Source organism: Papio anubis, chromosome 2 (genome assembly GCF_008728515.1).
Source record: "Papio anubis isolate 15944 chromosome 2, Panubis1.0, whole genome shotgun sequence".
In the NCBI taxonomy this organism is placed as follows: domain Eukaryota; kingdom Metazoa; phylum Chordata; class Mammalia; order Primates; family Cercopithecidae; genus Papio; species Papio anubis.
Genome location: NC_044977.1, coordinates 48,416,616 through 48,437,361, shown reverse-complemented (window position 1 = coordinate 48,437,361; position 20,746 = coordinate 48,416,616). Strand labels below are relative to the sequence as shown.

The window sequence follows — 20,746 nt, the reverse complement described above, 5'->3', positions numbered from 1 at the left end:
CTACACAAGACCACTTTGACCGTCTATATCCCAGGTTGTACCGTCAAAACAATCTGGCAGTCATGATGCCCACCCCCTTGTGTCCTCCAGAGCTCACCTGGCTTGGGTCTGTAGAACCATATATACTACCCCTGACTTAGGCCAGGCCATGTGAAAGTCCTGACACTGGCACCTCCGGAGCTACAGGACAAGCCAGGCCTCCACCCAGGAACTGGCCTTTTCTTCCAATGTCTCCTTGTGGGTAAACAGCATATCCTTATGTGAGGAGAGATTTTCTCTTTGGATGAGACCACCTTAAATGAGGAAAACTATCCATGCACCAGGCCCTTTGACTTTCTGGAAAACCACTACACTACATAAAAAATGCCCAACGCGGCCGGGCGCGGTGGTTCAAGCCTGTAATCCCAGCACTTTGGGAGGATGAGACGGCCGGATCACGAGGTCAGGAGATCGAGACCATCCTGGCTAACACGGTGAAACCCCGTCTCTACTAAAAAATACAAAAAACTAGCTGGGCGAGGTGGCAGGTGCCTGTAGTCCCAGCTACTCGGGAGGCTGAGACAGGAGAATGGCATAAACCCGGGAGGCGGAGCTTGCAGTGAGCTGAGATCCGGCCACTGCACTCCAGGCTGGGCAACAGAGTGCGATTCCCTCTCAAAAAAAAAAAAAAATGCCCAACGCCTGGCTTGGAGGCCCAGTGCCCACTCTTCCACCTTCTCTTTGCCTGGTGCTGAGTTGTAGCCTTTACGTTTCTTGAATTTTCACTTCTAAGGAGAAATTCATGAGGTGAACATTTGCTGTTTCTGTCTAACCTGCATCCTTTTCTGTCTCCTAGTAACAGCACCAACCTTCCTTTTGGGAGTTGTCCCACCTCTATGGCCACCCAACTCTTGGCCCACTTCAGGGTTGAGTGTGTGCCCTGGTCCAGGCCAACAGGACTATCCTAGTAGCCTGGTCCTGGTCTCGGCCTAGAGGCGGTGCTGTGACCCAGGTTGGGCCAATCCACGTTCTTTCCTAGGACTTTATCTACAGGTGCTGGGAAGCAGAATGTTGGGTCACAGAATTTGGAAAGTTATGAATCTGGGGTCCCTGCAGCCATGTTCCCAGCTATGTGGAGCAGGAGTGAGTAGAACCAGGCAGGGACAAGCAGAGATCCAGGTGGATAGAGAGTGCTGGAGGCACGGGGGTCGAAAGCCCATCCGAGGAGTGTGCAGCAAACACAGGCACACCCCACAGGTGGGAATGCATCCCACAGGCCAGGGCCAGCTGACAATGACATTTAAGGAGGGCTTATTATGTGTCAGGCATCATTTTAAACGCTTTCTATTATCTCATTGGATTCTTACCCTGTGAGGTAGGTACTAAAATTAACCTATTCTCCAGATGAGAAAACTGAGGCACAAGCAAGTTGAGTTGTAGCTTCCCCAGAAGCATCAAGACACCAAAGAAAATGTGCAACATACATAGGTTAGCAGATGAGGCAGGTCATGGCCAAGAGTGACTGGTCTGGCACTTCAGCCCACCCCATGTTCTTTGTGGCTGCCTCAGGCCTGAAAAGGCTGAAGCTTATTTCCAACCCACCTGTGGGAAGTAGCAGAAAGAGCCACAAACTCGTGGACTGAATCCAGCCTGGCTGTGCCCCTGATTTACTGGGTGAGCCTGGGCAGATTACCATCCCTCTCTAGGCTCCTTCCTTCTCTGAAGGATGCATTCATTGCACATATTAGCTTGTGCAGTCAAGGCCCCTCTCTCTGGGAGGGGTGCAAAGCCTCAGGCTCGGGAGAGGGTGTATCTCTAATCTGTGAGACCAAAGTGTGGGCCCAGGCTCTGTCCTCCGAGAAGTACAGCTAGGGGAATGCATTTGAATGAGGGCAGGTTTCTCTGGGGACACCACTGATTGGCCACCTCGACAGATAGCCCACGGCTCCTCCTCCTCTGCCTCCTTGCTCTCCAAGGCCTGCCCCTTTGTGATCCTGCCCTGGACAGGCCTTGCTTTTTTGGATAGACAAGAATGAGTGTCCCCACTTCATTCTTTCTTTCTTTTTTTTTTTTTTTGTTTTTTGAGATGGAGTCTTGCTGTGTCACCCAGGCTGGAGTACAGTGGCACAACCTTGGCTCACTACAACCTCCACCTTCTGGGTTCAAGCAGTTCTCCCGCCTCAGCTTCCTGAGTAGCTGGGATTATAGGTGCGTGCCAGGAGGCCTGGCTAATTTTTGTATTTTTAGTAGAGACGGGGTTTCACCATGTTGGCCAGGCTGGTCTTGGACTCCTGACCTCAGATGATCCGCCTCCCAAAGTGCTGGGATTATAGGTGTGAGCCACTGTGCCCAGCCCAATAAGTTCCAATATTTATTAAGCCTTTCATTATTCTGGGTACTTTCAACACATCAGCACGTTGAATCTTCAAATACTCCATGATGTGGGAATATAATCATTACTATTCTCATCTCATTTTACAGATGAGCTGAGGCTCACAGAGGTGAGAACAGCTTGCCGCAGGCCACACTCCCAGAGCTCTACCACCATGCTGCCTCCCCCGCCACACTCGACGTTTATGCCAAGACAGAATCCCATACCCACTTTATGGCTGAGGAAACTGAGACTCACAGAAGTGAAGGGAACAGCTCTAGCTCCTACCACACATGTGGAGGAGCCGGGAATCAAAGCCAGATTGGTCTGGGCCTTCTGAGCCTGGGCCCCCACCCACTGAGCCCCCTGTGCATCCTGAGGGCCTGGGGCATGCAGTGGGTGCCCGAGTGGGTCTGCCTCTTTGTGAGCCTGAGTATTGTTCCTGGAGGAGGAAAGGCCTCTTTTCTCACCAAGGCCACCCACACACCCACCTCCAAGGATGACGGAATCCGAGGCCTCCCAGCTCCAGATGGTGCCCCATGCCCCCTCTGCTTGCCCCCACCCATCCACCTCCCTCCCGCCCCGGACCCGCTGACTTTGGCCCACCCAGGTCAGGCCAGGCAGCCGCAATGGGGCAGAAGAAAGGAGGTAGCCCTCAGATGGCCTCACCTTTGTGTCCCCTCCATGGTGACCAGCCAATTGCCCTCCCTCCTCCCTCCCCCACCCCCTTTCTTCCATCCCAGCCTTTTCATCCTCCCCCGACAACAAAGCCAGAGGCCAGGCCGCCAGGCCTCTCCTTGTTCCAGCTGAGCTGAGCTGGCTCTCTGCCTTTTCTGTCTTTTTGAGAGCCAGCCCCTGCCCGGTGGTGCTGGCCCTAGGCTGCCTGCCCTGCCCAGGTGTCCTGAAGGCCCTATCAGGGCCTTCAGAGCAGGGTCAGGGGCCAGACCAGGCAACTGGCTGCGACATGGGCGGTTTCAAAAGGACAAAATGTCACAAATCCACCAGATACCATCTACTGAGGACTCAAGGGGGACCCCTCAAGGCAAGACAAGGCCACTGGACCACTTAGGGGTCTCCTTGTGCTGAAGTCCCAGACGTTATGCCCTTTCTTCCACTTTTGAGGACAGCATCTACTCCCATGCCCGCTGGCCCATTCGTGTGTCCACACACATCTTACTATGTGCCAAGGCTGGACTGGGTGCTAGGCCACAGAAGTGCCAAGCCCTTATGCTCCCTCTGGAGGGCTCCCAGCTATGGACAGAACCTGGGGATAACAATCTTCTTCTGTCCATCCTCCCCAGTGAGCCCTAAAATCACCTGGATGGGCACAGGGTTGGTGAGGGCATAGAGTCCCCCTGAAACCACCCCTAAAGCACCCAGCAGTCAGGAAAAGCTGACCTCCAGACAAGCCTGCTCCCGTGTCTAACCAGGTTTCCTCCCAGGACCTTTAGAGTTCAGAGTCTTGAGCTGCCACAGGTGGGCTATTCTACCCAGACAAGAAAAGGATTGGTCTGCAAGCTCCAGAGAGGGGCAAGGGGGTGTGTTCCTTGAATGTGTCTGGGATACAGTGTCCCTTGTTTCTCCTGGGAGGATCTCATTTCCAGAGTCCAATGGGCCTTGCTCTCACTCCAGTGGTGGGTATGTGACTAAGGTTTGGCCAGTCAGAGCATCAAATTGTCCTGGCCCCTGTGATGAATTCAGGATGAACATGTTTCCAAGTTGGCTGAATGAGGCCCATATCCAGGACTTCAGTGGGATGGTTCAGATAACAGATGGTCTTTCTACCGGACTGAGCTTTGGGGATGTTAGCCTGGCACCCCAAGGGCTACTGGGGGAGAGCACTTGCCAGAGAGTAAAGCAGAGCTTCAGCATATCCTGGTAATACTACGTGAGTACCTGAATTCAGCCATGTCTGAAGCTGGACATGCCTACACTTTTCAGTTCTAAGAACTAACTTCTTTTTCACCTAGGTCAGTTTGCATTAGGCTTTCTGGCACTCACCCAGGAGACCTGGATGATAGAAAGGAAGAAAAGAAAGAGAAAACAGAGGAGAGAAGAAAGGTGGAAAGTGGTTTCGGTGGAGAGTGCCACTGAAACACCTTGGTTGGGCAGGGATTGAATGACATTTTATGAATGGTGATGTCAGATTTTCCATATGAAGCTGTTTGCATTACTGCAACAGAATCCCCCCTCCAATAATCAGTAATGTCTACTATGCATAAAAATTTGTGTGGGGATGGACTATTTTGTGGGATTTGAAGGATAAGGAGCTGAGTTTCTCACCTCAGATGAGGTCGTGTTTGAACAGAGACCAGCTGTGGGGAAGCAGGATCAGAGGCTGATGTGGCTGTGAGGAGACCACAAGCCTCTTGGGAGGGCTGCATGCCTCAGCAGGCAGGGGCTGGGCCAGGGAGTGCCTGAGTCTTCCCCAGCTCTAGGAGGCCTGAAGATGCCTTTTGACACCTGGGAGGCTTCTATTTCACCTGCAACTCCTACAACTCTGAAAGCAGCAGCAGCAGCTCCTTCGTGGCCCCTCAGCACATGGCACACCTGTGTCCTAACATGTCTACTGCCATTTCTGTGTCCCCAAGGATTCTGGCATGGGGATTGGTCCACAGAAGTTGCTTAGAAAATACTGTTGAATGAATTAAATAAATATCTCCAATTGCTTACATATTTACTGTCCATCCTCTTAGGCTGCTGGTCAAGATGGTGGATTGAGGTGCTATGGGAAGCCCCTCTTCCATCTACGAATATGCTGAAATGCTGCATAAAATAGAACTATTTAAAAGGGTATAAAGCCAAAGTCAAAATCAAGAAGAGGAGATCTCCAGCTTGTGTGGAAAGCAGGAGATGGAGCTGAAATGCCCATGGAGGGATTAGAGACAGGAGACCTTGCGTAGTGAGTTACAGAAGGAGACTCCCTGCATGAGGCCAGGGGCCAGCAAGGGCTGTCTTATCCATAAACAAAGATGAAAAATATTCCACCTATTGGCCTTGGGGTTTTGTTCCCAGGTATGGGACTCAATCTCTCACTACCTGTGTAGCTAGGCAACTCCAAGCTAAGAATCACAATTAAAAACTGGTCTAGAATCAGGGCCTAGTGGAGGCAAATGGAGAACTGCTCTGAAGGGAACTCTACAACCGGTTCTATGTGTGACTCTCAAGGATCATGGCCCTGCCAAAGATGGGCTCACAGCCCAAAATGACAGTGCCTGCCAAGAATGCCTCATCATGACAAAGACAGCAGGTGTAAAACATCTCAGGAAGCTCAGATATTACAGCAATCCAAAAGAGACTGTAAAATTAATATGGTTGAATGCTACAGAGATAAAGGATTAGACAGAACCCACAACACAAGGACTGATAAGGATGAAAAAAAAAGTACAGGTCTGAAAAAGAACTCAATAGAAGCCCTAACATGAACAATAGAGTCATCGAGATCCCATTTTAGGAAAGTGACAGAGTTTGACTCAAAGTTAGGAAACTCAACGCAGTCTGAATTCAGCTGAGTTCAGGTATGTGACTTTAGTAAACCCACTCCCAACTCCAAGGGTCTATTTCCTCATTTGAAACATATGACATAATACCAACCTCAGAGGGAAGATGAGAAGATCGGAGTGAGTCGGTCTCTGTGAAAGTGCTTTGAACACTGGGAGATGCTGGAAAAGTGTGAGTTGGGTCATTTATTCTAACCAAATGGCTTCAAGCTGTCATTCTCAGGGAGAGTTCAGTCATTGCTCTGTTTTCCCCCCAAAGACACATCTGCAGAGCACCTGGAGACATTCCAGAGTGATGTCACTTAAGAGGGTGTGATGGGGCTCTGCTGTTTGGGGCATGGGGCCCTTTCCCCAGCCAGTAAAATGTCTGGCCAATGTTTCCGGGGTAGGAGAATCCAGGGGGACTTGTGCATATTAGCACAATACCCAGGGACATCTGAGCTTGTGGCACTTGAGGAGCCATAGCAGGCTGGGTGCTGCTGAGCTCACTGCCCGTAATGCCAGCTAAGTTGCTGCGCCACACTGGACAGCTGCTTCCTCCCTGGTCTTGGTTTTCTCATCTGTGAAATGCTGACAATAACACTTTTCTTTTAGACTAGTTCAGAAGCCCCATGAGCTCACATGAAAAAGTGCCTCGTACGCAGCTGATGCTCAATAAATGCCCATGGCTATTCTGTCTCCTCTCCTTTCCCTTCTTCTCAGAGTGAGAGCTTTGGGGCAGGTCAGTCCATAAACCAGCAAACTCTGACCATAGAAAATGGGCAGAGGTGGTCAACCTCCTGGGCAAGGTAGGGTTGAAAGCATATTTCTAGAGGGGCAGAGAAATGAGTGACACAGTCATCTGCCTAATCACTGTGTGCCCTTCACATAGTGTTACTCGCTCTCTGGTCCTCAATCTCCTCATCACTAGGTGTTTCCTTCAAAGCCTCTGCAATAGCTGCTCCTCCTTCTTCCTTACTAACAGAATCCACTTTTGGCTGGGCGCAGTGGCTCACGCCTATAATCCCAGCACTTTGGGAGGCCGAGGCGGGTAGATCACCTGAGGTCAGGAGTTTGAGACCAGCCTGGCCAACATGGTGAAACCCCGTCTCTACTAAAAATACAAAAATTACCCAGGCGTGGTTGCATACGTCTGTAATCCCAGCTATGGGGAGGCTGAGGCAGGAGAATCTTTTGAACCTGGGAGGCAGAGATTGCAGTGAGCCAAGATTGCGCCATTGCGAAAAAGCCTGGGTGACAGAGCAAGACTCTGTCTCAAAAAACAAACGAACAAAAAATAGAACCCCAGTTTTGTTTGAGACTGACTAACAGGACCAGCCCTTCCAGGTTTCTTCTTATGCCCAATCAGCAGATAGAAGGTCTGGAGGCACAGCAGCCATCGTGTAACTGTGAATCAAAGCACACAGGCAGTGGGGGAAAAGTGCTTTGACTTTTCTGCTTTGTGGCTGTGTGGCCTTGGATATGTTACTTAACTTCTCAGTGCCTCATTTCTCACAATGTGTAAACTGGGGATAAAATGCCTACCTTGAACAATCTTATGGGGACTAAATGGTGCATTGGCTATGAATCCACTTTTTCTGTTGTAAAGGGCTATGCCAATGTTTGTAGTCACTTGTAGCATTCTGCTATAGAGGACTAGTTGTGACTTTAGAAATAAACAAAGAAGAGCCCCTTTATTTCTCCTCTTGGATAAAGTTCCAAGGCTGGATGTGGGCCTCAAGCCAACCAGCCCTGCTCTTTAGCCATCAGCTATGCAAACAGGAAGTGGCTCTCCAAACACTGCACGCTGCAGGAGGCTGGCCCAGAGTCTGCCTCTTTGGAGGCCTCCTTCTAGCCCCATGCCTTCCCATCTCCCAGTTGTGAGCTCCTCAGATGTCCAGTAGGTTCAAGGCCATCCCTTCTGCCTGCCCCACCCCCAGCCTGGGCCAGACCACTTTCCTCTCAGGACCAGGATGGCAGGAGCCCCTCACTGGGCTCCGCACTATCTTCTGCTCTCCCTGTCTGCCCATCTCTTTGTCACACTGTAGCCAGGGTAACTTTTTATTGAAATGTAAATCTGCTTCTGTCACCTCCTTGCTTAAAACTTTCCCATGGTTTCATGTTCTTTCTCTTAAGGGAAAAACTGAAGTCCTTGCTGCCACCTTCCAGGCCCTAAATGGGCCTACCTCCAGCTCTACCCCTCCAGCCACTCGGGCTTCCTTTTAGTTTTTGAATGGTGCTAAGGCCCCTTCTGCCCTAGGGCTTTGCCCGTACTGTTCCCATTTTCTAGAATGTTCTCTCTTCTCCTCTTTCCATCTGGCCCAGTAACATCCTACCCTCAAGTGTCACTTCTCTGGGGGCAGGCTGATGAGTGTCCTCCACATCCTGCCTGCTGCCACACATCTGTTCCTGTGAAGGTCTTATCTGCTCAGGGCAGGGAATTCAGTCTGTCCTAGTCACATGGTCACATCCCTGATGCCTGGGATGGCCCCTGGCACAGAGAAAATGCTCAGCAAATGTGCAGTCAGGCCAGCCGGCAGGCAGGGGTGCCTTGTGATTTGAAAGGGAGAGAGGCTCTGTCGACCAAGCATCTACCATGTGCCAGGCAGGATCCCATGGCCTCTTCACAGCCACTCCCGCAGGCAGGGACCCCAATCTGTGCTCTACCCAAGAGGAAGCAGGGTCTTCGAGGGGTGGTGACTTGCCCACACTCACACATCTGCCAAAAGTCCTGCCAAGATTTGAATCTGGGTCCCAAGTCCAGCTTCCTGCCCTGGTGGAGCTAGCACAGGCAGTCATTATACACCTGTTTCCTCATCTACGGAGTGGAAACACAGCAGTACCCACCTCACAGGGCAGCTGTGAGGCTTAAATGAGTTAAGCCACATAAAGTACTTAGCTCAAGGCCTGGCACACAGCAAGTGCTTAGTAACTGTAAGCTATTATCATTATGATCGAATCCAGGAACAAATAAGAATAAGCACATTCAACTGCAATCTATGATATGATAAACAAATAGAGGGTGTTTGTGGGTGAACAGGAGGATGGATGGACGGCTGGCTGGGTGGGTGGGTGGGGGGAAGGATGGATGATGGATGCGTGGGTGGGTGGGGGGATGGATGGATGATGGATGGGTGGGGGGATGGGTGGGTGGGTGAGTGGATAGATGGATGAATAGATGGATGATGGGTAGGTGGATAGATGGTGGGTCGGTGAGTGGATGGGTGGATGGATGAATGGGTGAGTGGATGGACGAGTGAGTGGATGGGTAGGTGGGTGGGGTGGGTGAGTGGATGGACAAATGGATGGATGGATGGGTGAGTGGGGTGGGTGAGTAGATGGACAGATGGATGGATGAATGGATGGGTGGGCAGATGGATGCAGAGCAAGCAATGGAATAGACTTATGACTTAAGAAATGGAGAACTGACAAAGGAATGAAAGAACACGTGAATAAATGCATGGAGAAACTGGGGAACACAAGAGCGTGTGGGAGGGGGTTTGCACACCCGAAGTCTGGGAAAATGGGAGCCGAACTGGGGCACTTGGGCCCAGGGCCCGCGCCCCTGCTCACCTGTAGCGTTGCAGCTCCGCCTCCAGCCGCCGCACCCAGCGCTGCAAGCCGGGCACCTGTCGCGCCAGCGCCTCCAGCTCTCGCACGCGGTGCAGGCTGCGCAGCACCACCTGCCGGGCCTCCTCCGCGCGCCGCCGCACCTCGGCCTGGCCACGGCGCAGCCGCCCAGCGCGGGCCTCCGCCGCAGCCAGCGCGCCTTGTGCCTGCCGCAGTTCCCGCACCGCAGCCTCCGGTCCGCCGCGCTCCATCTCGTGGGTGCTCGCCTGGCTCTTCCAGAGCCCGACCTGCGGGGACAGGGCAGCAGGGGCAGGGGGTAAGTGCCCCAGCCACATGCACCAGACGAACGCCCGCCACGACGGCGGTCCCCATTCCTCCGCACCCAGAAGCGCGTGAGCACGTTTATGGCGCCGCCTGCTTCCAGGTGCCAGGCCCTTAGGTCCCGTGCGTCCGAGCTCCTTTAACCCTGGCCACATCCCTAGGGAGGCGGGAGCTCTAATGATTCCTCCTCGCCCGCCCCCCCAACCCTCCAGCATTTTTTTACTGATGAAGGAAACTGAGACAGGACGCCAGTATTCTGTTCCCTCTGTGGTACCAATGATTCTTCAACCTCGCACCTCGTCTCAGTCTACTCCTGTGTTGGCGGCGTTCAGCCTGCCGGGTGGCAGTTCCTCATCTCCTAGGCTCCCCCAAGTGGCACTTGCAGCCCTCCCCGTGCCTGCTCACTAGAGGCTCCTTGAGGGCGGTTTCTGTCTGTCTTTACTGGTGTGTTCCCAGAGCCTAAAACAAACCTGGCACATAGTAGTTGCTCAATAAATACCCGAGCATGAGCGATGCCGGAAGACCTTTCAGGCGCATCCCATGGCTCCCCGTACATTACTTGGGATTCCACATCAGAGGAGTACTTTCCCGCCTCCACCCTGGCTTCCACGCACACCAACACTGAAAACCACACCTTGCCACTTTCCTGCACTCTGCAGTGTCCTGAGCTAAAGCGGGGTCATATAACGTCATTTTCTTCCTGGCCTGTTGTCGCCTGGGGTAGGGGCTGTTCCTTTCCTCCTCTGACCCCTGCGGCCCAGCACTGCCCTTGGCGCACAGCTGGCACAGTGCTTAAGTGTTTGTCGACGGCTCCCAGATGCTAAGGCTGGGTCCCCATCTCACCCCATGGTTTCTTCTCAATAGCCCAGAGCGGGTCTGGTTCCCACAGGCATTTGGTGGCCCATGAGTGCCTGATCCATAGTGTGAGCCACCCTATTTCTCACTTGTCTGTTTCTCCCGCAGGGAGCCCCGTAAGTCGTTGCTGATTGACAGAAGGAGCTGTCAGTCTACTCCAGGAGGCAGGGAGATCCTTAAAGGTGAGGTCAGGGCCTTCTTCACACTTCTGTCTCCTAAACCTCCCAGAAGCCTGGCAGGAAGGAGAGAGAAAGATGCTTGTTGAAAGGGAATGTGTGAGACTACCCAGACAAGTGCAATTCCTGGGTTAGAAGGGGCAAGACGCGATGATGCGGGGGTGGAGCAGAAAAGTGGGGTTTGGTTGTCTGAATGTGACTGGGGTTTTCGGGAGTGGAACAGATGGTAAGAATAGGGTTGGGGACTGGAGTGGAATGGGGAGGAACAGGGACAGGATGCAAGTGGGCTGAGGCGGGGTGGGATGGTGTAGGGCTGCCCTCTGTCTACCCTTCCTCTGCCTCTGTCCCGTCGGGCTCCGCAGCCAGCCAGCTTTTAGTTCGAGCCCTCTCCCAGGCGTTACCACCCTCCCTCCGCGGCCAGCGCGCACCTGCAGTGCTAGGCAGCGCGCATCACTGCTCTGCAGCGCAGCGCGCAGGTCCTCCACCAACTCGCGCAAGCTGCTATTCTCCTCCTCCAGCCGCGCAACGCGCTCGCAGTCAGGACCGCTGTCGGGGCCAGGCGCGCAGGGCGGGCGGCGGCGGCGGCGCGGACGGCGCAGGCGGATCTGCGTCTCGATGTGCTCGCTGAGAGCGCCGCGGGGCAGCCGGGGCCCCGCACGGGTGCCGAAGTAGCCGCAGAGGCGCGCGTGGAACTGGCGGAAGGTGAGCTCCGGCGGCTCGGCGCGCAGCGCCAGGCGCGCCTCTTCGTCGGTATCTGAGTCCCCGTCCGTGGCCAACTCAGCGGCCGCGTCCCCGGTGGTCATAGCTCTGGAGTTCGCGTCTCCGGCTGCCTCCCCGGCCGCGGTGGCCCCCTCCGCGCGCAGCCCCAGCACAGCGCAGAGGGCGCGGAAGTCGGCGCGGGGCAGGCGGCCGGCGCCGCGGCAGTCCAGGTGGTGGAAGACCTCCTGCAGGTACTGGTCCAGGCCGGTGGCCAGCACCACGATCTCGTTCTCCACGCCGCGGTCCAGCCCATAGTGGTGCGCCAGGGCGCTCAGCAGCCACTGCGTGCGCCGCGCAGGTCGCCGGTACGGGTCACCTCCCGCGCTCTCCATGCCGGCCTCCGCGCCCGCGCTGTCCGGCTCCATCGCTGCGCCGCGCGCCTCGCTCCTCCGGTCCCTCCTCCGGTCCCTTCGCCCCGCCACTTCCAGGGGCGGCCCTAGAGTTTCTTGAAAGGAGGGGCTTAGCGGTCGCGATCTGGTTGGAGCGGCGCCGGGGACCGTGTCCAGCAGCTGCGCTGGCCTCACAGGGCGTCTGGTTTACCCCAGTTGCTTTGGAGGGGTCTGGGGTAGGAGGTCCAGGAGCCCCCCGGGACCCCCGCAGCGCCACCAGTGCCCGGTCGGCGTCCGAGTTTGGCTTCTCCGCGTGACTCCCGCGCTCTCCTCTCCTCACTCCCGGGGCGTTCCTGGCGTCTGCGCTTTTCCTCCCCCTCCCGGCCGTCCACTCTCAACTCCCTCCTCCCTTCGCCCCGCCCGCCTGGCGCGGAGAGTTCGCCCCGAGACCTGGGCGAGGGGTTGGCGCGGGATCCGAAGCCCAGGAGGGCCTTGGGGGTGGCGGCCTCGTCCGGTTGCTGGGTATGTGCCCCCACACCCAAGCGTCACTCTTCCCCCTCTTCCCGAAAGGCCTTTCGAGGGTTGCCTGGCAAGCCTGCTCTCGCCGCCCTGTAGCTGTGGGTGCGGAAAAGTCTCCCCTCCGCTTAAATTCAGCTACCAGGTTTCCGAGCGCTTCTTGTGCCACCATAGACCTTGCAAAAAGCCCCAAGTAGTAACTGGGAAAGAGAGGAAAACAGGCTTGGAGAGGCAAGGGGTCTAGGTTAGAGGCACCCCGCTGGTCAGAAGCTGATCTGTGCTAACTGCTCTGTCCAGATCCCTGTTGGGGGTGGGGATAGGATTCTCGGGAAAGTGGTGTCTCCCGCCCCTGCCACCTTTGTGCCTGAGGGTGCTGACTTGGCTATGGGATCCGAGTTCCATCTCTGAGCCGGGGTTAGGTTAACAGGTTGATGATTGGCTGATGTTTTAGAACACATTTCTGGAAGATGAAGAAAAACCTGCTTCTCTGGTGAGTACTGGACTGTGTTCGCTTTCTTTTTCACGAGAGGCGTGCAGTGATATTGTGATATTGTTCACCTGTTACCTGCACCGGGAACGGTTATCCAGCCACGGTATCCAGCCACGTTGGAGCAAGAGGCAGACTCTTCAGCTGTTCCTAGCTATAACAGAGACAGAATCTTGCCTTGTGGATAACTCTGTGAGTTTAAATGTAAAATCTTGCCGTTTGAAAAGCGATAGCATTCTGTCTCCTCTGCCACAGTATCCCAGAATCAGCACTTTGTCCATTTGGCAAATTCGTACTTGTTCTTGAAGGCTTTGCCCAGAGTACATCTCTGCTGGGAAGGAGTTAAAGGCTTCTCCCAAGCATTTTGGACATACTGTTTTAGGTTTGTTTTTAATTATAAAAGTAATGGCAATTTGACAAAGTTTTTACATCACATCCACTTCTTGGCTTCTACCTTAGAAAGCCACTGTGCACAGGATGTTCACTGCATCATTGTTTATTAGAGTGAGAAACTGGAGACAACACGGTGTCCATCAGATCAGCTAGGACTCAGCAAAGGAGGATGAGCAGACACAGCAAGGCACAAGCTGATTATGCACAACACTGATGCTTGCATAACAAGAACAAAAACACAAAAAACAATACTATTTTCTGCTGGGACATGTGTATGTGAGTGCACAGAAGAAGAGGGAGGGATTCATAAGTGGATTCAGTGGTTTTCTCTGCAGATGGGAAACACTGCAGTATTTACCTTTTGATAAGATGTTCTCATGTGTTTCTTTTTCTTGGCCGGGTGCGGTGGCTCACGCCTGTAATCCCAGCACTTTGGGAGGCCGAAGCGGGTGGACTGCCTGAGGTCAAGTGTTCGAGACCAGCCTGGCCAACATAGTGAAACCCCTTCTCTACTAAAAATACAAAAAATTAGCTGGGCATGGTGGCAGGCGCCTGTAATCCCAGCTACTTGGGAGGCTGAGGCAGGAGAATCATTTGAACCCGGGAGGCGGAGGTTGCAGTTAACTGAGATCCTGTCATTGCACTCCAGCCTGGGTGACAAAGCGAGACTCCGTCTCAAAACAACAACAACAACAAAAAGAACCTGATTTTATTTCATGTCAGTGCTGAGGGCTGGTAGCCCAGGCAAGAGTGCAACACCCTCCCCGCCCCCCACATCCCTGCAGCTGGTAAAGGAATCCTTTGAACAGTAGCTTTCCTGGGCCAGTCAATATTGAAAAGAAAGCTTTTAAATGTCTTGCTGGGAGCCTTTGCCGGCCTCTGCTCCCCTACAGCTCAGGGAAGTAAGGGTTGATAATGGTTTTCTGTCAGGCCTGTCTGTCTGCCCCGTGGTGTTACCAGGCACCTCTGAAATAATTCTGGTTGCATCCACAAGGTTTTTGTTTAAGGTTCAAAGTGAGCAAACTCAGAGGTCTCCTTGCGCTCTTTTGTATGAGCTGGGGGGATGGGCATGTGTCTGTGTAGGGTAGAGTCAGGGCTGTGGCAAAGAAATGATTTTCTGAAGTCAGTTCAGTATTGTTTGAGCCATTTCAAATAGTATATTGTTTAAAGTGTCTTTTAAAGGTCCAGGAAAATGCTAAAAAGCAAAAATCATCCACTATTCTGCCACCAAGAGGGGACCACTGTGTATTTCTGATGTATTTATTTCCAAACTTTTCTATGTATTTGGGCATGAAAGAACTTTTTGGAGTGATTGAAATACTCTGTCTTCATGGTATAGTGGTTGCATGACTGTGTACATCTGAATTTCACAGTGTGCAAATTGTAGCTCATTCAACTTGACATGAAAAGCACAGTGGAAAGGGCGCCGTTGGGATCTTTCTTTGCACAGGAACTGAGCTTTGTAAACAGCTTGACTGTGGTTTCTTTGCAGACACTGCTCCAGAGGCTGCTCTGTGCTTCCTCAGAATGAACTATAAGGTGCTTTGTCATCCCCCACAGATGCCCACAGAGGTAATTTTCAGCTTTTCTCCACAAAAACAATACTGTGAACAGTTTGTGCCATATCTTGAGTGATTTATTACCGGGCCATGGAGTATACATATTTTATAAACTCGCGATATTGTCACACTGTTTTTTGGAAACTTGTGTTATTCTATCCAGAGCCCAGAATTGTCTGGGAATGTCCTTGAGCCATTATTTTCAGTGTCATAAAGCTTTTGGGTTTTTAGGAGTCTTGGTTAGTGGATTTGCTTTAGTGTTCAGACACCAAGCTTTACTTCTATTAAAAATAGGCCTGTTGTTAGGCAAAGATTTCTTAGATACAATACCAAATGCATGGTCCAAAAAAGAAAAAAAAAGGTTAATTGGACTTTCATCAAAGTTCAAAACATTTACACTTCAAAAGATACTATTAAGAAAATAAGATGAACAGGAGACTAGAAGGAGATATTTGTAAAACATATGCCCAGTAAAGAACTTATATTCAGAATTTACAATGAACTCTTACAAGTGTGTTCTGGCTTGTAAGAACAAGTAACAAGTAACAAGAAGACAAACAATCCAATCAAAAGTGAGTGAAAGATACAAAAGAAGTTGTATAAATGGCCAACATGCATATAAAACAATCTCAGTATTCTTAATTGTTAGGGAAATGCACATGAAAACTACAATGAAATACTATATCATACCCATGAGAATAGCTGTAATGAATAAAACAGGCAACAAATCTTGTCAAGAATTTGGAGAAACAGGAAACTTCATGTTATTGATGGGAACATAAAATGATGCAGCCCCTGTGGAAGATAGTTTGGCAGTTTCTCAAGAAGTTAATCACAAAATGACCATACGACCCAACTATTCCACTCCTAGATATCGACCCAAGAGAGATGAAAACACGTCCACACAAAGACTTGCATGGGAATGTTCATTGCAACATTGTTCATAAATGTCTAAATGCCTAAGCCAAATGCCCATTTGATGGATAGGCAAACTGTGGTCTGTCCACACAATAGAATATTATTCAGTCATGAAAAGGAATGAAATACCGACACATGCCTCAACATAAATAAACCTCAGAAACATTACGGTAGGTGAAAGAAACCAATCACAAAGCCAGAACACATAGTGTCTGACTCAATTTATAGGAAATGTCTAGAAAAGGCAAATTTTTAGAGATAAAGTAGATATTGGTTGCCTAGGACTGGGAGTTGGAACAGAGATTAATTATAAATGTGCATGAAGTCTTATTAGGGGGATGAAAATGTTCTAAAATGAATTTATGATGGTGATCACACCACTTGGTTACTGAAAATTACTGAAAATCATTGAATTCTATGCTTGAAATGGATGGATTTTGTGAAATAAAAAATACTTCAATAAAGCTGTTAAAAATGGGGAAGGGGCAAGAAGAAGATGGATGTAGCTGATTCCCAATATGCTTCCAGCTGCCAGAGTCTTGGGATAACTTCTGGAAGGCCTCGACATAACCTGTGGGAGCTTGGGAACCCCCCACTCGGCGGAGTAAGGAAGCAGGGATGGATTGTTCAGTGACCTTGAACACCTCCCACCCCTGGATGTTTGCCCCTCTGCTTACCAGAGGTACAGTCCATGTCTTCATCCCCTTGAAGTGGGGCCAGCCTCATGACTTCCTTTGGTTAATGGCATGTAGCAGAGTGACATGGTGCTGGTTCCACGCCTAGGTCCCAAGAGGCCTTGCAGCTTCTTCTGTGCCCTCTGGGATCCCTGCTTTGAGAATGCCATCTGAGGAAGCCAGGCCAGGCTATGGGGAGATGAGGTGCCACCTGGAAGGAAGCTGGTGTACCACTGGGGGCGGGGGAGCCCATGGAGGGGAACCAGCGGGCCCGCGGAGAGCCAGCAGCAACTTCCAGACATGCAAGTGAGGCCTTCTGGCACCTTTCAGCCATGTTGGTCCTCCAGCTGAGCACAGCACAGGGAGTGAGCCCAGGCGAGGCCAGCAGAGAACTACCCAGCTGATACATGGAGTGGTGAGAAATAACAAGTGTTTGTTGTTTGATGCCATTAAGTTTGGGGATGGTTTTTACTCAGTAACAGATAATTGAAACAGAAGACCCCTTTCCTTTGCTTCTGATCTGCCAGCCCTGAAGCCATCTTCACTGAGGTGGGGTTGTAGACACACCACTCTCTCACACCTGAGTAGTGGGTGGCACACCTTTGCCCTGACTTCATCCTGTGATGCTCTAGGTCTTGACCCAGACACCACCTCTCTCAGGGCAGTGGTTCCATATTCTGGTTGTGTAATACAATCTTGGTGGTAATTTAAAAATATGGCTCCTGTTCCTATTATTTATTGCACAACAAATCACCCCAGAACTTAGTGGTTTAAGAGAGCAACAACTTACTTTGCTTATAAATCTGCAATTTCTCATGATGGAGACAGCTTGTTTCTGTTTCTTAGTGTCAGCCAGGGTGTCTCAAAGACTAAAGGCTGGGATCATTTGAATTCTTGCACTCTCATATGTCTGGGAGTTGAGGCTGGCAATTGGCTGGGAACCATCAGTCACAACAGCTTCATGTGGCCATTTCACATGGCTGCTTGGGCTTCCTCACAACATGGTAGCTGGATTCCTAGCATGAATAGTATACCTCAAAAGAACAGGGCAGAGGTAGATGGAATTTGTATGACCTGGCCTCAGAAATCACATAGTGTCATTTCCTCTCTCTCTTTTGACTGAGGCAGGTCACAAAGGTCTGCCCAGTTTCCAGGGGAGGGGTCTAGACCCCCCCCCCCGCCCCCACTGGGTGGGAGGAATGTGAACCCCAGGATGCCTGCCAGAAGATTATGTGGGAGGGGATCTTTTGAGGTGGCTGTCTTTGGAAAATACAATCTGTCACTGGTTCTTAAGCCCCACCTCTGGAGAGTGACTTCCACAGGTCTTTAATGAAGCCTCAGAATTGTATTTTTGACATGTAGGTGTTTCCAGTGCACATCCAGGATGGCACATTGGTCCTTGGTCCAAGACCTCTGGCCTCTCACTACTGAACTTGGGGAGAGATTGGCCTCTGCCCTAGGTGGTGATGTGATCAAGGAACCTTTGGAGGGAAACCAGCCTCAGGCCAGTGGGTAGGACCTGGGGAGCAGGAGGCCTGATATCTGTCCGAGGGTGATGGTGGTGTTGAACTGCCCTTGTTAAAGGGCCCTTTTGGGGGCTGGTGTATCTGAGTAGCTTTGTATTCTTCCAGCCCTTTGTGTGTCTCCTGAGCACTTCCTAGCATATAGACAGCAGTCTCCAGGCTGCTGCAGGTGGGGTGTGGGCAGGTGGTTGTGGCTGTCATGCTGAGAGTTTGAACCCCCTCCTCACAGGGCCCACTGCCATTTGGTGTCTCCCCTCACAGCTGTACTTGAGGCTGTTTTTTAGACTAACTGAACCCGAGGAGTATTGGAGCGCCCAGTATTAAAGGGGCTGTCCCATGCCCTGAGAGCAGTCTGGGGAGGCATGCACTAGGAGGCTCAGGACTTGGGTCTCAGCCCCAGCTCTGCCACAGTTTTGCTCTTTGACACAAAGTAGGTCATAGCTCAACTCAGAGCTAAAGTTTTCTTAATAGCCAAGCGTGTGTGTAGCCTCAGCTCTCATTCCCTTGAACAAACTGACTGCCAGAGCGGGGTACCCTCCCTCAACAGAAGACCTGCCTTGGCTTCCCATTGCCCATAGTCCTGTGCCCTACCTGCCCTTTGGGGCTATGTACCATGGGCCGCGCATGCTGCTGCAGCCTCACCATCCATTCCTGAAACTTGCCATGCCCTTTCACCTCAGCCTCACCATCCGTTCCTGAAACTTGCCATGCCCTTTCACCTCTATGGGCCTTTGCATATGCTGTTCCTCTACCTGGAATGCTTTCTCTTGCTTTCACCGCCTCTGCCTAGTCACCCCCCAGATTTGGCTTTGCTCACCTCCTCCATGAAGCCTACCGCAGCCCTCCACCCCAGCGGCTTGCTGTGCTGAGGTCTTCTATATTAGGAGCGGCAGCCAGGGCTCTCAGCTTGGGTGGTTTAGCAGACGAGCGGAGGCTTTGGAGTCAGGCAGACCGGATTTCATCACAGTGCTGCGCCCTACTTGCTGTGTGACCTCAGGCGAATCGCTTCACCTCTCCAAGCTTTGTTTTCTCATCTCTGAGTTGGCGCTCATAATCACTAACCAGAATTCTCATGCTATTTTAAGGACATCAGCGACAGAAGCAGGGAATCTAATGAGACAGATCGTGGGGAGGTCTGAGTTTGCAGAGCCCACAGCTTCCTTTGCTTTTATTAAAGAATGGGAGGTGGGAGCTGATGGAGGGGGAGGGAGAAGCCATCAACCCCTCTCCCCCATCGTACGGGCAAGGGCCAGGCTTATAGTAGGTGCTGACGTTCAGAGTAGAAACTCCTTAAAGAGTGAATGAATGATTGAATGAATGAAGGCAGCTGGTTTCTGAACGTGGATGTAGCCATTTGACAGACTGCGCGCAGTGGCTGAGGGGGAAAGCCCCGCCCCGCGGAGCCCCGCCCCCAGGCCGCAGGCCCTCGCATCTCCTAGCAACCGCCAAACGGAACTGAGTAGCTGGGCCTCCGGCCCTCCCTGCACCCGCGGACGCTCCTTTCAGTCTTGGAGTCTCTTCGCCGAGGTGGCTGTTGATCTGGTGCGGGAGTTGCCGCCGCCGTCCAAGTCCCCGCTGCCACCCAGCGCATCCGCTCGCAGGTACCGCCAGCACCTGGAGAGGAACCCCGACCCCTGCCCCCAACTCGGCCGCAGCAGCCCGGGACCCTTCCCTCCTCTCCTCGACGCGTGTTCCCTCCCCGGTGTTTGCCCGGCGTTCCGCCTCCGTGGGCCCTGAGCTGATGCCCCAGCACCCAGTGCACATTCATGTTCTGTCTAGGGGGCACGGCTTGCCTTCCCCGACCTCGCCAGGCTCCTGCACGTGCTGCCCGCGGCCTGGTTTGCCTCTCCCCAAATAGCGAACGCATCTTGTGCTTAGTCGCAGCAGACCTGCCTGAGTAGACGCCCCCTCTTCCGCCTGGTGGCTCCCGGGAGCTGCTCACCTGGGGCAGGCATTCCAGAAGCCCGGCGACTGACTCCTGGTTAGGCGAAGGAAACAGGGTTGCTCGTCGTCGTGCTTACTGCCAGCCACTCTTCTCTGTGGTTCCTTCATCCATTCATTCTCTTAAGTCGGTTGAGTACCGACTGTGTGGCAGGCAGTGAAGGAGCCCCGGAATTCACCCAGGAGCAAGCTGGGGAAGCGGGGAAGAGACGGGTGGGTGCTCCTGCAGGAGGCCGGACTTACTTCCTGGAGCAGCCCTGGAATACAGGCGGGGACAGCCTCACTTTCTCCCTGCCAGGAGCGCCGGCGGCCAGCGGCGCGCTCTGCAGCATGTCGCTGAATGCCTGGGAGTGGGAAGAGGACCCCGCAAGCATAGAGCCCATCTCCTCCATCACCAGCTTTTACCAGTCCACGAGTGAGTGTGACGTGGAGGAACACCTCAAGGCCAAGGCCAGGGCCCAGGAGTCTGACTCTGACCGCCAGTGCAGCAGCACTGAGTCCTCATCTGAGCCTGCCAGCACCTTCAGCTCCGACGTGCCCCACGTAGTCCCCTGCACATTCACCATCTCACTGGCCTTCCCTGTGAATACGGGTAGGTGCTAGAGCAGAACTCTAACACCCTCTGAAAAAAGGAGGTGTATGACTTTCTGCAGGAATTTAGGGTGCATATGCCCCACATCGTCTCTCCACCTGCCCCACCCCAAAGCGGGCTGACCAGTGCCAGCCAGGAACAGAGGTTGAAAAGAAACAGCAATTTTAGGAGAGGCCCAACTGTGGCTGCATCAGCTTCACATGCTTAATCCTCTCAATAACCCTGAAGCAGATGATGTTCGGTCTGCTTTTTACAGAGGAGAAAAAACCAAGGAGAGGTTAAGGCGTGGATTCTCATAAGCGTT

At 52.5% G+C, this 20,746-nt stretch overlaps 2 protein-coding genes across 34 annotated transcripts in view; one reads left to right on the top strand and one right to left on the bottom strand.

The window, feature by feature from the left end:
• The window catches only part of EFCC1 (EF-hand and coiled-coil domain containing 1), a 43,672-nt gene extending 31,467 nt beyond the window's left edge, over positions 1 to 12,205 (bottom strand). For 2 of the 5 annotated variants that reach the window (XM_031663088.1, XM_021922720.2), the window contains exons 1-2: positions 11,180 to 12,193; positions 9,403 to 9,686 (exon numbers count right to left, since the gene is read on the bottom strand). In XM_031663088.1, coding sequence (XP_031518948.1) covers positions 9,403 to 9,686; positions 11,180 to 11,875 — 980 coding nt within the window. In that variant the 5' untranslated portion in view covers positions 11,876 to 12,193. Of the gene's footprint in view, positions 1 to 9,402; positions 9,687 to 10,664; positions 10,808 to 11,179 lie in introns of all 5 variants that reach the window. The other 3 variants (XR_004182085.1, XM_031663087.1, XM_031663086.1) reach the window with 3 other exon arrangements.
• Positions 11,339 to 20,746, top strand: part of KIAA1257 (KIAA1257 ortholog) — an 81,779-nt gene continuing 72,371 nt past the window's right edge. For 18 of the 29 annotated variants that reach the window (XM_031663075.1, XM_031663071.1, XM_031663078.1 and 15 more), the window contains exons 1-3: positions 14,728 to 14,807; positions 16,241 to 16,394; positions 20,149 to 20,442. In XM_031663075.1, coding sequence (XP_031518935.1) covers positions 16,331 to 16,394; positions 20,149 to 20,442 — 358 coding nt within the window. In that variant the 5' untranslated portion in view covers positions 14,728 to 14,807; positions 16,241 to 16,330. The other 11 variants (XM_021922705.2, XM_021922706.2, XM_021922703.2 and 8 more) reach the window with 11 other exon arrangements.